This window comes from Liolophura sinensis, chromosome 13 (assembly GCF_032854445.1).
Source record: "Liolophura sinensis isolate JHLJ2023 chromosome 13, CUHK_Ljap_v2, whole genome shotgun sequence".
In the NCBI taxonomy this organism is placed as follows: Eukaryota; Metazoa; Mollusca; class Polyplacophora; order Chitonida; family Chitonidae; genus Liolophura; species Liolophura sinensis.
Genome location: NC_088307.1, coordinates 11211553 through 11230621, shown reverse-complemented (window position 1 = coordinate 11230621; position 19069 = coordinate 11211553). Strand labels below are relative to the sequence as shown.

At 37.8% G+C, this 19069-nt stretch overlaps 1 protein-coding gene across 1 annotated transcript; it reads left to right on the top strand.

The window, feature by feature from the left end:
- Positions 1-8586: 8586 nt before the first annotated feature.
- Positions 8587-18860, top strand: LOC135480854 (uncharacterized). The gene is made up of 8 exons (XM_064760784.1): positions 8587-8824; positions 9166-9293; positions 10447-10610; positions 12008-12103; positions 12876-12945; positions 14918-14974; positions 15842-15949; positions 18286-18860. Exons 2-8 carry the CDS (start codon positions 9209-9211, stop codon positions 18303-18305), a joined length of 600 nt encoding a protein of 199 aa, XP_064616854.1. The 5' UTR covers positions 8587-8824; positions 9166-9208; the 3' UTR covers positions 18306-18860.
- The last annotated feature ends 209 nt before the right edge of the window (positions 18861-19069 follow it).

Sequence of the window (19069 nt, the reverse complement as noted above, 5' to 3'; positions counted from 1 at the left end):
GTCCTGGTTAACTTCCTTGCTTTGTTCTAACCTCTCAGTGATGAGCGCCAAGCCAGACAGCAACAAGTATCATTTTTAAAGTCTTTGGTATAACCCCACCTGGGTTTGATCTCCCGACTTCTAGATGGACTCTCTAACCATTAGCCCACCAAAGATTTCATGTACACTTTGACTATCTACATGTGGAGTCCAAGGGCATGGTGACATTTAGACTGTACATGTAACATATAATGGTTACATCAAAACCTTGAAATTTATCCTAGCAGGGATTGAAGTACAAGTTTTGTTTTCTACCAGTCACATGTAACAGGTACAACGTAACTCGTTTTTCTACCTGTCCAAAAGTTTCTCCAGCTGTACACATGTGTTCTGTAGATTAAAAGACATCCTCCTTACACACAAATAATACAAAAAAAAAGACATACTGCTGAGAAAAATGTTAATATTCTACATGTATGTATATGTGTAAATGCTACACATGTAACTTTGGACCCACAAATATTTCAGCATATATTTAGGACAAGGTACACGTATATGCAAATGAAAGAACAATACGGTTCTTCAGCCGAGCACACATGTACATGTACACTGTGGGTCATGTTTATTGAAAATTTCTTTAAGGCTCAAAGAGATCATGTTACAAGCCTGTGCCAAACGTTTTATAACTTAAAGGACCCTGATGAAATTATGAAAAACTTTTTGAAAAACTTGGCAAAGGTCACCAATAAAAAGGTCGAGCTGATAAAATTCACAAGTACCTGGACTGATACATGTAAGTTAGTCACCTACATGTACATTGTACATGTATCTTTTATTAGTAATATACTAATTTATAAAAATAAATAAATGTATAATGCCTTTCTCTTTTACCTTGAGAGAAAATTATTATTTTAAGAATATTATTTTATTTATTTATTTCATGACTGTACACAGGCATGTATACATTTTATCTAAGTACATGATTACGCATCTGCCAGTAATTTGCTATAATTTATATTACCTTGTAGGTATAAATTCTTTCTGCACTTCATCATTTATACATGTGCACAAAGAGCGTAAATAACCAGGTTGCCTTTGGCGTAACAAGGCAGACATTTTATTACATGGCTCCCATCCCTAATGTGTTAAACATCTTCTTAAAATTCTAAAGAGGTAATCAGGTGAACAAAAATAGCTTAAGAAGAATGATCATAACTAATGAAAAATTATTTCAAGAAGCTGACGTGACAAAGGAAGTCATTATAAAATTTAAAGACATGACGTTCAGCGTGACGAAGAGACCATGGGTCACTTTGCATATCAAACTGTTCCTTACATTTACATTTATGTACACACATCTGGTATTTCATGTAACACTATACCGGAACATGTACATGTATATTATATTTACAATACACACCAGGGCCTTTATTAGAAGGTTATTAACATCTGGCGTGGGAAGGTCTGCCAGCAACCTGCGGATGGTTGTGGGTTTCCCCCGGGCTCTGCCCGGTTTCCACCCACCATAATGCTGGCCGCCGTCGTATAAGTGAAATATTCTTGAGTACGGCGTAAAACCCCAATCAAATAAATAAATAAATAAATAACATCTGGCTACCTGAAGCCTGTTACGTGTACTTAAAGAAGTAAATGGAGCAGGTAGTCAACTACCTGGACGAACGTTCCTAATGCACTTTGTTTAATTTTCTGTCAGGTAGCTGGTTACTTTCCCAGAGTATGTAAGATGTATGTAATGAAAGTATTATGTAACGTGTACCTCATGTAAACTTACTACTCCGGACGTACGTGGGAAGGTCTGCCAGCAACCTGCAGATGGTCATGGGCTTCCCCAAGGCTCTGCCTGGTTTCCTCCCACCATAATGCAGACCGCCGTCAAATAAGTGAAAAATATTCTTGAGTATGCCGTGAAACACCAATCAAAGAAATAAATAACTACACTTAATAAATTACTATAAACTTTTCAATCTTTTCAACCACTGCAGCCAGGCTATTGAAGCAGGGTCACTGCAGTTCCATGTAAATGATACTGCAGGCCTACTGTATCAACAGTTCAAGCAGTGAAAGAAATATTCTTCCAGTATGTCCATTTTCCGAGAAAACTATATCTTAGACCTTTATCGCCGAAGTCCACAACCTTTATCTATTACAGGCTACTGCTTAGGCTAGTATACGGAAAATACCTTCAACATTAGAAAGTTTGAGTAAACATTACGTCACCTTGCCCTCGATAATGAAGACGTGCTGAAGCTGTGTAAAGACGAAGTTTCATTAAACTTTTACTGGGCTGAAACAAATCTACTTTGAATGGTAGTCTTTCAGTGGACATAAACATTAGTCATTCACTTTTTCCAGTGAAAGTTAATAAGATATTGTTATGAAAATGAAGTTCTTGATGGTTACCCTTACCCTGGCTTACACGCAAGCAACTCACTCATTAGGTAGAGAGTAGTAGTACCATTTGGGTGGGCAAGAAATTTTGGAAGCTAACCGATTTTTGTGAAGTAAACTCTAAGAGGAGGGCAACCATTTTTTGAAAATAAGTATGTCAAAAAGTCAAGTTCCAGCACTGCTGAATTTATTCATTTGATGGGTGTTTTATGCTGTACTCAAGAATATTTCACTTATACAATGGCAGCCAAAATTATGGTGGGAGCAAACCGGGCAGCACCTGAGGCAAACCCACGACCATCCGCACATTGCTGGAATACCTTCCCACGTTGGCTGGAGAGGATGCCAGCATGAGCTGTACTTGAACTCTATGCAACCGCATTGGTGAAAGGCTTCTGGGTCATTACGCTGCACTAGCGCAATAACCACCTGAACCACAGAGGCCTCCAGCATTGCTTAAACCATATTCCATAATATTCTTGAATTTGCCTGCGCATAATGCATGACAATTCATGGAACATATGTGCACGTACACTGTATGTGGTAAACAAAGAAACTCTCACATACAAAACAAAGAGAGAGGGGAGAAAATGATTAGGCTAAACACAAGCCTGCTTTTGTTGATCCATAGGCAGATAATGTAAACAAACTGTCACATGTGCCAGAGACATCATTCACTTTGTAGGAGACAGTCACTCATATTGTCCATGATCTACTGGGATTTTTTTGGCCCCTCAGTATTCAATATTACTTTATTCATTCACATATGGGTACTCAAGGATCACAGAATACCATTTTGTCAGGATTAGTCCCTGATTTTCCCTGGTCAAACACACAAAAAAATTGAATTTCAACCAAAGGAATTTAAAAGACTCCGTCATAACCCAAAATACTGTATTTCCAGCATTTTTTAAGCGACACATTTTGCTTCATTCTAATTTATTCATTCACCTTTAATTAAATATAGGCCCACTTCAAAAGATTTTGACACTGTAAATCTTCAACCTTTTCAACCTTTAAAGCAATTGTTTTCAGTGGTATTTCTATACACAACTATTATGAAAATGATGCTAAAATGATTTGTTTTTGTCAGTAAAGGTGCAAATTTCTTAAAATTATTTCTCTACACCACATATTTGTAGTTCTCTCAGAATGTTGTATAACATTGGTGAAGAGGAGGTTGATTTAGGGTAAGTATACTTAATTTCTTATCACAAAAACATAAGTATCAGAATCAAAAGTATCATTTTAAGACCTTTATTGGTTTCTTAGAAGTGCATTTTTACATAAATACACCATACTCTAGGTGAAACATAGTTTGTGACATCCTTCACATCTCTGTGCATGCACACTGTACCATACGTGTGTTGTACTCAACTTGCGGCAGACGTTAAAGCAGGGCGGCTGCATACATAATCTAATCTACACCATCCTCGCTTTCGCACATCGCAATTTCCGTGACCATTACTGTAATCAATCTAATATTTGATGTGCAGTCAGTCAGCAAATGGAACGTCCAACAATAAAGAGATTTCCATTACAGAAATCAGTCCCCAGAGAATGGGCCGAGACCCTTGGACAGGCAAATACATAAAACGAATCCTGATCAGACAGCCATAACTATATTTTGGTAATTACATAAAGAATTACAGCATAAATCTAACTGAAATACCAGATCATCAGATCTCCAACAGGCCATCTGTGTCTCTCTGCGGATGCACTGTACATCTGCAACGCTGGACAATCAAAATTGTGTCAAGCCTCATATCCTGGAAGCACCGAACACAACTTTGAGTACATATGTCTGTTAAATCTGTGAAGTCACTGCCCCAATATTTCTGTGGCGACAGTCGTGGAGTGCGGATAAAAATGTAGCTAATTCAGGAAATGGCTCTTGAAATATAACATGACTGAGACACGATCACAGGATATAATCAGAGATGTCTGACGTGTACATACATGTAGACAACAACATGTACCACAATTCCTCAAATTTTTTGCATATGAAAGAGCCACTTTCAGTGCAATTTATGCGCACTTATTTATTTTATTTTGGGGACAAAACTACATTGGTTGGATTGGCCAATTTCAGGGCTTCACAAAAAGTATAATTTTATCAGCGTATACAGAATAATGCCTTCAGAATATGCTTGAAAAAGCACCTTGCAAACATGCGAACAGGTTGAAGAATTACACTACATGTGTATGTAAATACTACAAGTCTCTTGGAACATCAAGTCTGCACAATGCTGTACAACACTGTTCTATTTATTTAGTTAATGCTGTACTCAGAATGGTTTACTTACTATATGGTGATGGTCATAACTCACCATCCAGCATCGCAAATGTATATTTCATTGAGAAAACTGGTTATTTATTTATTTATTTGATTGGTGTTTTACGCCGTACTCAAGAATATTTCACTTATATGATGGTGACCAGCATTATGGTGGGAGGAAACCGGGGAGAGCCACAACCATCCGTAGGTAGCTGGGAGACCTTCCCACGTACGGTCGGGGAAAACTGGTCATTAAGTTGCTAACATTGAACAAGCAAAGGCATATATACAGGCACTTAAAGTACTGAACAGTTTAAATGTGTACTCAGCACTGGGATTTTTGTCATGTACATGTAAATGGCAAAGACTGACCAATGGTTTACACAGGTCACACATGTTTACTGGCAAGCCCATAAACTTCTCATGTGCCATGTACATGTTATAAGTAAAAAAGAAGGCATGTATCTGAATACCGCATTAAACCAAGGAGTGAGTGAGTGAGTGAGTGAAAGTTTTAACGTCGCTTTCAACAATATTTCAGTTTTATCGCGACGCATTAAACCAGATCACATAAATTTGTAATGTTGTGATGAATATATACATGTACATACGTAGAGATGGAAGACATGTTCTCATTTAGTTTTTCATTATTACTTCTTTGTATCTCGAAAACTTTCACTTTCATAAAACTACATGCATGTACTCTAATTCCTCAACCTTTTTGCATGTGAAAGAGTAACTTTTGGTGCAATTTTTATGCATGTTCTCAATTAGATTTTGGAGACAAAATTACATTGGTTGGATTGGCCAATTTCAGGGCTTCAAAAAAAGATCAAATTTATCAGTTTAAACAAAATATTGCAGCCAGAATTCGCTTCTATAAACACCTTGCAAACATGCAAAAAGGTTGAAGACTTACAATCTAAGCTAAGTAGAAGATCTGGCATAAAAATTCTCTATATAAGTAGGTATGATGTACATGCACCCAAACAAGTATGAAGGACTTACCTTTCTGCCAAGCTTGCTGCTCTTAGAAGATTTCCCAGCTGGTTGATCTAGATCCTTTCCCCTCTAAGGCAGACAATGAAGAAATCACTCTTGACCAGACAGTCTTCGCTACTGGTACGTAAAACTGGCATTGTCCCAAGTATTTGGCATGTAGCACATTATCAATTATTTATCCATGTTATCAGGTGACTTACAAGAAGGCTATGGATTTGTTTGATGTTCAGACCTGCAACGAATGAAAGGAAAATTATAAGTGCTCGTTTTAAATTTATGGTATTAAAATGCTGCATTATTTAACTTGTACATTGTACGTGTATGAGCTTGCCAGTTGTCAGACCATTAACATACTAGCTCTATCAAACCCGAGACAGAAAATAATGACCCACATATATAATGCATCATAATCCGCAGAAGGCCTACAGTACTTTGTCACGCAGACAAAAATACATTTATTTAGTGGACTGCACCTTAAATGCCATGTTGGAGAACTGTCAAAGGACTAGTGTTATGTTGGGCTAGGTCTGGTTGTCTTGCCAAGTGTTTTTACTAGGTTTATATTTCACAACACAGTTTTCATGATGCGCATATATCTAGGACCAAATTGTTAAAATTGAAGTTCATAAAGTTCTCCAAAAATTCACTGAGTCACAGATAACTTTGTGCTTAAAATACGTGTAGTGACTGTGCTCCTTTGTCAACAAACATTAACATATACATGTAGAACTGTACAAAAAATTCTTTCAAAAATCTACATAACATGTACTTAATACAGTTCTCCTTATGTTTACATGTAGGTAACCCTGTACAATGTGTGTTGGCCTTCCGATTAGCATGCTAATGTAGCACAATGACCCAGGAGCCTCTCATCAATACAGTCTCTGTGAGTTCAAGTCCAGTTTATTCTGGCATCCTCTCCAGACGCCTGTGGGAAGGTTAACAAGCAAACCACGGATGTTCGTGGGTTAGCCCCGGGTTCTGCATGGCGTCCTGCCACCATAATGCTGGCCAGCTTTGCATAAGTGAAATATTCTATAGTAGAGTGTAAAACACCCATCAAATAAAATAAATAAATAAATATAATTTATTAACAGTTGTATTTGTTTATTTTTCATCCTGAACAAAGTTTAGGACTATCAACAAATATTTTATATGTTTGTGCACTCACATTAGAGCTGAGCTATACAAAGTATTCATAAGATACAAGGGAAGGAACTCTTTATAACATATATGCACTTCTACACAAGTGTCACTGAACAAAAATGTCTCTCTAGAGTGAACTCCCTTGTTTTCTGGTTCTTTTTTTTCCATCTTAAATCAGAGTGAACTGAAGATTCCTTTCACTAAAAGCTTCTCAAAAGCCATGGGTAAAAAAAAAAAAAAATACATGGACTGTGCCAACTAAATCCTCAGGCTTTTATTCTCTAAATGTGTTTATTGTGATCAGGAAATTATCTTGCACAAAAATTTCTACAACAATTACATGTACATTCCCCCATCAAGAAACATGTTCACAATAATAATAATTTCAGAAATACTGAGTGAAGTATAGTAATTGAAAATAGAAATTATTTCAATTCCATTCATACCTATGCAACGTAAAGTATTTGTAAAGGTTTTTCAAGTGGTTTAAAAAATATGCTGCAGAAAAAAACATTAGACATGCACTAACTCTGACAAAAGAGACAGATACACATGGAAACGAAAGTCTGTTGATCAAGTTATGATGACATCAGTCATGCGTGCATGTCATTTGGTCACTACTGCATGGCAGAGAAGTGGTGCAAAATAACACCATGAGAACAAGGGCTTAGGCATAGAAGATGCATGGAAAATGTAAACACTAGTATATACTGTAAGCAACATTACAACATAAATAAATAAATAAATAATAGCAATGATAATCATACAGAAAATGTGTCCTCTAGCAGAAATGTCATATTATTTATGGTGTGTAGTTAACACAGCTAAAAAGAGCTTTATTGACAGAAATGAAGATGAATAAGATGATAATTTAATTTAAAATAAAAAAATGTCACATTTGATTGTTTCTGCTATGAAGAAATATTTGAAGCTTGGGTGATATCTTTACATGTAAAACGTCTTACTCTTAGTTCCTGTGATACCGTTTCCATTATCAAACACTAAAGCCAAATTGACACAAAAGGCAACAATGAAAAATCGATATTTAAATCCCAGTCTTGCAGTGGTGGATGCGTCAAATGATCAAGATTTGCAGACAGCTCTCCAGTGCATTTTCATAAATTAGGCCTAGCGCAAAAATATCATAAACATCGCATCTACCGCTGCATATAATAAATATTCCTGTAGGATCATAACCCGTGAAAATATCTCCAGAGGTTCACAAGTTTTCACGAATGATACAAGAAAAAAACAATAATTTAAAAGAGACATGGCAAAGCTACAGCAGACGTTGTGACAAGACGACGGAAAAGGACATGCTGACTTGGAAACCCGCCAATAACAGCTCAGACGATTTTAAATCCAAATCGCATCGATAATTTCTTCATGTGCAAATACTCACCTTCAAAATGTAACATAAAACACGATCTATGCCAGCTTCCCAAGGTTGCAAGAGGTTACTTTGCAGCCGGGTTTCTCGCTCAGGCCGGCATTGTCGAGGAATACATCATGATAATTGTGTCTCCCACTCAAATCCGAATTTCTGATGCGATGTTTACAAGAAGGACAAAGAATGATGACGTCAGAGGAAAAAGTCCACATGTTCTCCGCAGCAGAAGCTTTGGTGGCACTAGGAAGAATTTCCACGCTTTCGGAAAGGCGTCATGTTGGTCACTTCGATGTTCTTAATGGCGTGTGGGATGCAGGTTAAAACACCAAAAATTTGCTTCATTTTTGCCTTTCCCGCCTTTTGACTATGGGGATGTCAAGTATCGGGGCGGATATCTTATTAGCAGACGACAAACACGTGACTGAAAACTCTGCTCGTGATCGTGCATTGTACTTTCGGTTTCGATTGGGGACATCCCCTGGCGTTAGCGAAGAGCCAAATCTTAGGTCAGCGGTACGAAAAACTTACTGCTTCTTCTTGAGGAGGCTGCAAGCATAGCTGGTCATGTAAACTACTCATTTTTCACTTCCTTGTAGGTTTGACAAGATTGATCCCTATCGGTATGTATATTTTGACTCACGGGTCGAGATCGATCGGTTGGCCCTCGTTCAACAAATCAAACGATCTACTCAGTGCTATTTGTCGGTCATTTTTTTTCTGTTGTGACATTGCATACGTGACAAAACGGGTGCATGTCCAGGTAGAACCACAATAATTATTCAGTGTTAGTTCCAGGATTTTATTATGCATATAAATGTGGCTTGCATGTTATACTGATTTGTCATAGATCAATATGGGGCTATATATGTTTACGTGTTCAATTACAACTGTAAACACAGCCTTATAGAGGCATATGCTTGTCCACAATTTGTTAACATGTTGATTTGTATCATTTATCAAGGCAAAACCGTGAAAATATCACACCTGGCTTTAATTGTTGAGGGATGGGAAGCCACGAGGCCCTGTCACGTTACATGGCCAAGGTTTTACGCCACACTGCAGGTCAAGAAGGCATACATCTAACATCAGGTATATATTTTTACTTATTTGTTTATCTTATTTTTCGACATCATATACAGGAATTTTCTGCTCATGTACAACAGGGTTCAGCTTTATTTTGTAAGACATGTTGGTAGTTGGGGGTTACGGTGTGTATAACAAAATGACCACCTAATGGTAAGGCATTGGGGGAAAGGTCAATTTTTACCTCTTCAGTAGTGACCAGTAAGGCCTAGCTGTACAAACTAACATCATGAAAGCTCTGCAGAAAAACACAAACTATCTGGAAGGCTGAAAATTATACAAATCCAACAATACAAGATCACTCACAGCCATTCAGAAATAGGCATTTTCCGATGCAGCAATGTTGGGAGGACCGTTGTCTTCACCCACGCCTATGTTACTAAGAAGATTGTGATCTCTAGTTTCCGATCTGTCTTAGAGAATGCATATGTATTGTGTGCAGTTTATATGTAAGATAGCGATAATAGCTTAATGAACGTTTTCAACCAAAGAAAGCTCCTCGGCTTATTGATCTTTGTATTGCCACTTGTTGACAGATCAGCAAACACTTTATACATGTACATGTCATATATTTAGCCGAGCTTACACAACATTAATGTATGTCCTGTTAGTACTAGACTTAATGCAATTTATTGACAATCCATGACAATTTAACATTCATTACCAGGTGTTCCATACTTGTCAAGGTTCTATCACAGCTTCATATCACTTCTCCTTTCAAAAAAAGTCTGTAGCATTAACTTCCCATACCCACAGCATCCTTGCATAAGATGCCACAAGCTTGGAGTAAACCGTGGTCCCATAGCTCCCTGTTCTCGACATGTCATTCCATTTATTTATTTAATTAGTGTTTTACGTCGTACTCAAGAATATTTCATGCTCACTGAAAGAGCCCCAGGGAAACCCTACGACCATCCGCAGGTTGTGGGCAGGTCTTCACATGTACGACTGGAGAGGAAGCCCGGCAGCATGAGATGGACTCACATTGATTGCATTGTTGAGTAGCTCCTGAGTCATAATGTGCTAAGCTAACACATACAGTAACCCCAAGATCAAGGAGGCCCCTACATGGCATATAAGTATGTAATGATTAATGATTAATCATTCATACATGTACAGTACATCCAAGAAGACATTTTTGTCCTCTTTCTTCTTGCAGATGGGTATGCAGTCGTAGATGACATTTTAAGGATAAAGTCGGAATACACCTTGGCAGATGTGGAAGCAATTGTGAGACGTGACTCGAAGAAGAGGTTCAACCTGAGAGATTGTCCAATCACAGGAAAACGTCAAATCAGAGCTAATCAGGGCCATTCCATTCAGGTACAGTCATTCTGATTGGACAGGTATTCTGTACAAGGCCAACATTAAGAATTTGTTCATAGGGTGGAAACCAAACTAATAAAACCCTGCAAAAATGGCCACACTGGCAATGGCATAGTGTATTTCTTTCTCATTTTTAATTTTTTCAAAATCCCTGTCTTTTTCATGACCAATACCCATGTAGAATAAAAAAAAAATCCCTACTAACCAACCATACTTTTCTTGCATGAGCCTGGGTTACGCTCAGTAAAAAATTTTTTTAAGGATGACCCCAAATTGAGATGATCTGTCCCTTGTTTCCCTAAATGCAGCGCTTTAACTGTGTAGCACTCAAAGGGTATATTAGAGTTACCCGCACAAGGTTGCCGGTCATCCTCAGCGCATGTTATTACAACAGCTGCCAAAAATTGGAATAGTGTCAGTTGTTAGAGCTACCTCTTTCCAGTTTCTTTTAATCCTTGTCCACTGGCAAAAAACAGCTGAGAAAAAAGAACGAAAGCTGTCATTTGGTTCCTTGATGCTGAAAGGTGTTCTGTTGAACTTGACCTCAAGGCCATTGTGCACTAAATGCAGCTAGTCACCACCTTTCCACTCTGACCAAATTCTGCCGAGGTCCGTGATCTATTTATTAATCGGGTCAATCTATCTGCGCTGTCTCCTGTCATTTGTGCTGTCAGGTTCAGTCTACTAACCACCTATTAACTTTGCAACAGCGTATAGGTAACTCCTGAGAAGACTTCAGTGTTACAACAAAATATTAAAAGTTTTGGCTAAGAAAATACCGCTTAGGTGATTTTTCACTATTTTATACCTTCCTCAAACTTATACAGAGATATAATTTTTATTCTCTAAGTTTGTGAGAATTGAAGAATTTAAAGTTTTGCTCCTTTGTCTTTCTTGCATTCACAGGAGGATTTTTTTCTGTTTTCTTTTATAAAATACGGTAAAATTATTGAAACACCGTGTTCATGCTTTTTCCGATGCTGTGATAACTAGGTCAGCTCTCATCTTAGAATCCACCACCACAGAGCTGAAGCTTAAAATGCATTTATTTCCACTTGTGTCAGAATTGAGCATGAATCTAGTTGTACAGCAATCCTATTATAATTTTGTAAATATTTAAAAGGGGTCAAAATCATCTTGCATTTCTAATGAAATAAAAATTACTTCAGCAATGCCTGCAGCTAGTGTCACCAATCACCATCAAGTAAACCAGAAATAATTTCCATATTTAAAACCTCATCTCTCTCAATGAATTTGGTGAAATTTGACCTGCATTCACTTCCCAGGTTCATTCATTTGTGGTAACTTCACAACAACAACAACTACATGTTTTGGCTTACAATATATTATGATCATTTCCATTGGTCATTGTGGAAACTATTTTTGTTTTATAGGTCAAGGTGGACATGCAGGAAATTAGAACAGCGTCAGAAGCCCCAGAAGTGTTACATGGTACATCTCATATAAACTGGAATTCTATTAAAAAAGAGGTATATTCATTTTATGTGCTTCATTCGTATTGCTATCAAACATGTTGCGCTATATAACCTCAAATTTTAATGTATCAAAATTGAAACACAATAGTACATGTATGTAGAGCTGGGATGGACTTACTTAAAATTGGAACTTTAAACCCGGCCTTGAACAGCAAAGTGCTGAATTCTGCTAATGTGGCAGTTTGCACAGTGTGTTGTTTGTTGAATATCATTTGTCTTCCAGCAATAATATTTGGGTTCGGTGGCCTTCTATTCCCGGAGTCACTCACCTATGCAGTCATGCACAGTGAGTTCAGCTCCAGCTCTTGCTGGCTTTCTCACCAGTCTTAAGTGGGGAGGTCTTCTAACAACCTGCAGATGATCTTGGGTTACCCCTGAGCTCTGCCAGGTTTTTTCCCACCCTGATTCTGGTCATCGTCATATGAGTGAAATATTCTTGAGTATAGCGTAAAACTCCAGTCAGATAAATAAATAAATCAATTAAAGACATATGTATGTGTAAGTAAAGTAGGGATGTGCCAGGCACCAGTACAGTGTGACTGAGCCAGGTGTCATGTCCGGTGTCTTTATCAAGCTGATTTTGTAGTGAGGCAACACCAGGGCTGAAATTCTTCAAAACCCTATCCCTTTTATTGAATCATGGCATTCAGTAAATTGTAAATTGCTTTCTTAATACTTAATTCAGCCCCTAACCTGTTTTAACATGTGATGAATTCTCTGTGACTGTTTACTCACTCAGCCAGGTGATCATTCACTGCTTTTTCAGGGTTTATCCCGCCAGAAAAGAGATCATATTCACTTTGCCCCGAGTGAACATTCTCCAGAGGTTATCAGTGGTAAGTTAAATGTCTCAGCTTGGGTTTTGTCTAACAGGAGAAGAGAACATATTCACTTTGTCCCTGATGAACATTCTACAGATGTTATTAGAGGTAAGTTAAATGTCTCAGCTCGGGTTTTGTCTAACAGGAGAAGAGAACATATTCACTTTGCCCCTGATGAACATTCTCCAGAGGTTATCAGTGGTAAGTTAAATGTCTCAGCTCGGGTTTTGTCTAACAGGAGAAGAGAACATATTCACTTTGTCCCTGATGAACATTCTACAGAGGTTATTAGAAGTAAGTTAAATGTCTCAGCTCTGGTTTTGTCTAACAGGAGAAGAGAACATATTCACTTTGTCCCTGATGAACATTCTCCAGAGGTTATTAGAGCTAACTTAAATGTCTCAGCTCGGGTTTTGTCTAACAGGAGAAGAGAACATATTCACTTTGTCCCTGGTGAACATTCTACAGAGGTTATTAGAGGTAAGTTAAATGTCTCAGTTCGGGTTTTGTCTAACAGGAGAAAAGACATATTCACTTTGTCGCTGATGAACATTCTCCAGAGGTTATTAGAGGTAAGTTAAATGTCTCAGCTCGGGTTTTGTCTAACAGGAGAAAAGACATATTCACTTTGTCCCAGATGAACATTCTCCAGAGGTTATTAGTTGTAAGTTAAATGTCTCACATCAAAGATTGTCTCTCAGAAGAAGAGAACATATTCACTTTTTCTTTGGTGAATATTCTTCTTTTTTTTATCAGTGGTAAGTTAAATGTCTCACCACAGGTTTTGTCTAACAGGAGAAGAGATCATATTCACTTTGTCCCTGGTGAATATTCTCCAGAAGTTATCAGTGGTAAGTTAAATGTTTCACATCAAAGATTGTCTCTGAGGTGAAGTCCCTGATGAACATTCTCCAGAGGTTATTAGTGGTAAGTTAAATGTCTCATATCAGAGACTGTCTGTCAAAAAAAGAAAACATATTCACTTTGTCCCTGATGGCCACTTTCCAGAGGTTATTGGTGGTAAGTTAAATGTCTCACCACAGGTTTTGTCTAACAGGAGAAGAGAACATATTCACTTTGTCCCTGATGAACATGCTCCAGAGGTCATCGTAGGTAAGTTAAATGTCTCATATCAGAGACTGTCTGTCAGGAAAAGAAAACATATTCACTTTGCCCCTGATGACCACTTTCCAGAGGTTATTAGTGGTAACTTAAGTGTCTTGCCTCAGGGTTTGTCTCGCATGAGAACTTATCAGTGGTAAGTTAAATGTCTTAATATCAAAGACTGCCTTTCATGAAAAGAAAACATATTCGCTTTGTCCTTGATGAACATTCTCCAGAATTGATGAGAAGTAAGTTAAATGTCTCACCTCAGGGATTGTCTCTCAGGAGAAGATGACATATTCACTTTGTCCCTGGCAAACTTTCTTCAGAATTCATCAGTGGTAAGTTACATATGACTCGTATCAAAGATTGTCTTGCAGGAGTATAGAACATATTCACTTTCTGTAGTGTTATTTGTGGTCATTATTAAAGTTAAACATCTCTCCTTATTCCATGGTAAGACATATTTCAGGTGAGAACTTTTCACACCTAAGCACCTAGTGAGAAGATTTTGGAAGATGGGTATATAAAACATGATAGCGATTGTTTCAGTGGAGAATTAAAAAATTGAGAATATTCTGTAAAAGGAAGATTGAAAGAAACCTGCAAAAAGGAAATTTATATACCCATCATTCTTTAAAATTTTAAATGTAAATTTGGGGGGGGGAGGGAGACTAAATCTTTGAGAATATTTTGAAGGGTTTATTTGTTGTCCGTTTCCACTCTTTAAATTTTGTGTTGAAAAGACGGACTACTAAAAATATAAAATAGACTGCACATTTTGATGTTGAACATGCAAGGATCATGAAAAAGGAAACAGAAAAATTTTTAAATGGTGAAGTTTTAATAAACAACTTTAATCTTTAGTCTTTTCTCATTGCAGGAATCCCTAAACGATGTACTGTCATCATCAGCATTGACATAGGGAGGGCACTTAGAGGTAGGCCTACTGTCATGTAAATCCCTGTCAACATTAGGCATAGTGGATCTTCAACAGATTGTTTTACTTTGAGCATTCCCATTTCCACTACACATGAAGCTGATAATCTGTTTTTCCCCAGAATATTTCTGAGTATGGCATGACACACAATTCGTTATCTATAAGTCCATCACACTCAGACAGTACAGGTAGTTTCATTCACATTCAGTAGAAGAGCACTAATATTTCATTCTCATTGTCTTCATTTTCAAGTCATATGGCTTTCAAACATGTCTGGGAGTTATAGCAGTTTTGTCGAATATATACTCACAGAGTTAGAGGCATTTATCTATCCACAATGCAAATCTAAATAGGAAGGTCTTCCAGCAACCTGGTTTCCCCCGGGCTCTGCCCAGTTTCCTCCAACCATAATTCTGGCTGCCATCATGTAAGTGAAATATTTTTGAGTACAGCGTAATACACCAATCAAATAAATAAATAAATAAGTAAATCAGTTGAATGCAGCTGTAAATGTAGCAGCAGAGTTACCAGTGGTTTGCTAGTGGTTTGCTAGTGGTTTGCCAGTAGAATGCTTGTGGTCTGCTTATGACTGACTGCCAGACCCACACCCTACTGCACTAACTCATTCTCCACTTACAATGCCGTCATTAAAATGTGTTTATGGTACAACTCACCCTGCCTTCCAAAAAAGGCCTCACTCTAAAGTTTTTATTGGGATTATGGTAGAATGTTTATCTCTAAATCTTAATTTCCTTCAGATCTCTATCTTGTTTAGAATAGAAATAAATGGTAGTGGAATTCTAGAAGCCTGCTACAAGTGTGATAGTGGTGAGCTTCTAGTTCCTTGTGTTTTGTTGCTCATTTCAGTTGGAATACCATTCTTTAGATCAGCAAATAACGTCATTCTGAGTCCAGGAAATATGCAGGGGATCATTCCAGTGAGCTGTTTCAAGAGGGTGATTGACAGGCGTACTCGTAAGTTTCAGTTTCACTTTCTGAATAACCTTGTCTACACACTTGGACATGTGTGTCCATCAGGTTTCTGTCTACCAGAGTTAACCCGAGATGCTGAGATGACTGGCAGCACATCTCGAAAAAAAAAAAAAGGCATTTATCAGTTTGAAAATATTATTGATGTGTTTTTTTCTGTTTTTTATCTATTTTTGGAATGTTTATACAAAAAACATTTGGAAATGTTTTTTGGACAGTCAAAATGATTTGTGTCCACGTAGCATGGTGAATTGATTTAATCAGTATTAGTGTAGGATTTTCTGCTGATAATGCCATTATTAATGTAGATGATGGTCAGATAATGCAGCTGTGTAATTAGTGTAGGAAGGCAGACCGATTCAGCCCTCATTAGCACAGCATTAATAGTGGAAAGTAGAAATGTACATTTGGTAACAAAATCAGTTGGTTACAAAGCAAGTTGCCATGAAATTGTGTGTGTAAAAACCCTGCTGTAAAATTTAGAATTTTGTGTGGCGTTTTTCAAATTACAAAAAAAAATTTCATTGCATTTTAGCTTGATTGGTAAGTTCATGAGAATTTCATGTTGGAGTGTATCAACTTTCTTATTATATCCCCCCCGTCATTATATCCCCCCTCGTTAAGAGCGATAGCAGTCGTTTTTTGCATCTATCCATCCCGTTCAGAGTTATGCGGATCATTAAGGCGCGAGATTCTCAAACCAGGCCTTTAGATTACAGCATGGCCCATATTAACGTCCCCAGAAAGAGCGACAGATACATAAACAATATGACAGTTAAATGATTTGATAAAGTAAACTGACAGTGTTCTAAACATGTTTTGAAAACTGGTGAAAGTCTCAGTGAGTCATACAGGTCAAAAAATGTTTAGGTTGAGCAACATGCTATTTTTGACCTCACTGAAGTCTGTCAAAAAAATTATGAATCCACAAACCAATGGACTCTGATTGACTGAAATAGTCATGTGATCACTCCTGATACAAGCCATACGCTTCAGGCTGTCAAGTTTCCCGCTTGCTCGGTCAGTGAGACATCAGACAGTTCGCCTAACAAAAGGAGTGACACAGTGGCACTACCAATTTAGTTTTACTGTTCTAATTCTGTAGCATTTAATATAGTGATTTTTGAGTACTGTACATGAAGTGATTGAATGTAAAGATTCACGAAAATGTATGTGTAGACTTACGTGAGAAGTGGGGTTCAATAATTATAAACATTGAGTGTGTGCGTGGGCTTTAATGTCGTGCTTAACAATGTTTTCAGTCATACGATGACGAGGGAATACTTAATGTTCCTCCTTGTTGCAGTACGGATTTTCACCGCTCTTTTATTTAGTGCTGCTTTCACTGAGACGCCTTACCAAAGGCAAATAAGCCACCCCACCCAAGCCATTATACTGATATGGGTCAACCAGTCGTCGTACTATCCCCTTCATGCTGAACGCCAAGCGAGGAAGTTTCAACTTCCTCTTTTAAAGTCTTAGGTGTGACTCGGCCAAGGATTGACCCTGGGTCTACCGCTCCTGAAGCAGACGCTCGACCAATTGTATTCACATTGAAAATATAAAGTTATAAACATATAAATAAATAATGCACACGTATAATAATAATAATGGCAGAAGACAGTTTTTCTGATTTTGGCATAAACATACTTCGACCCCTGTGGTTAGGTGAAATCTACATTAGTATGTTAAGAAATATAAATTACGATATTATATAGAAAAGCATTAAACTTCCTACTTTATTTCCAATGTACTAATAGACAGTAGGACATTACTGGCTCTCTGAATCCATAAGCGGTTACAATGTTAAACCTCCTCTCTGGTTTGTCGTCAACCCACAAATTTTTAATATGGCTGTGAGGTCCCAAAATTGCTCACTCGTACAAAGTGTGTACAATCACCTGAAGTTGTACGCCATCAGGTTATTATATCACATTTCAATCTGTTTAGGAGTTGTCTGCCCTTGGGCATATTTTCCTGGCCATTCGTATTTCAGCGAAGCCGTAGCTATTATTTCAGACATGATTCTGAAAGTCACACAAAATGTGCAAAATGACCTGCAGTTGTGCACCATCGATCAGGTTAATTTTCACAGTGTCATTGGTTTTTGGAGTTGTCTGCCCTTGTGCATACTTGCCTGATGATTGCTGTACCCTTCCACCAAGGAGGTCAAGGATATCAGCACACAAGTATACTCAATCCCTTAGAACTATATTAATACTGTGCATTGGCTGAGTGTGCTATGTTTATATTTTTCTGGATGGGAGCAGTGACAAACATCTTTGCTATCTCTAATTGCTTGCTTTTTTTTTTTCTTTCAGGAGAGCAACTTTTCCCATGATTCAGGGTTTTTCAGGCAGTCTATTGAGATCTGTTAAGATCCACAACCAGTGTTATCTGGTGCACTGACTCGATACACGAAACGACCTGTAGAAAAATGTACGACATATCCATCTTCAACAAATCTTTCTCCTCACGAACAGTTACATGTTCAAAAGTCACATGCCTTACCTGGACGATAGACTCGTGTAGTGGCAACTACACATACTGTAAGTAATCTAACATTTTGTCCATCACAGACTTAACTAAGTCACTCATATTTCCTGATTCTGTTCTTTTGATCTTTGAAAGATGTATGAGGTTTGTTAGGAAAGTAGAATGATATCCGACTGGGTAAAATGTTTCAGCTCTGAAAGCAATATTTCACTTTTTGGGTGATTTACTACTGTACAGCATTTAGCCTGTATATTGTAAATGAATTAGGGCATTTTGAGTTACTTTTTACAGAAAAAATTAGGAAAAAATCCAACTGTATCATGTCACCCGCCAAATATGTTAGGCAACTATTTTTGATCACATTTTCTGTAACATAGGACCAATGTGGTCGCTGTGAGTTCAAGTCCAGCTCATGCTGGCTTCCTCTCCTGCCGTAAGTGGGAAGGTCTGGCAGCAACCTGCAGATGGTCTGGCGACAACCTGCGGATGGTCATGGGTACCCCCGGGCTCTGCCCAGTTTCCTCCCACCATATTGCTGGCTGCCGTCGTATTAGTGAAATATTCTTGAGTACGACGTAAAACACCAATCAAATAAATAAATAAATAAAT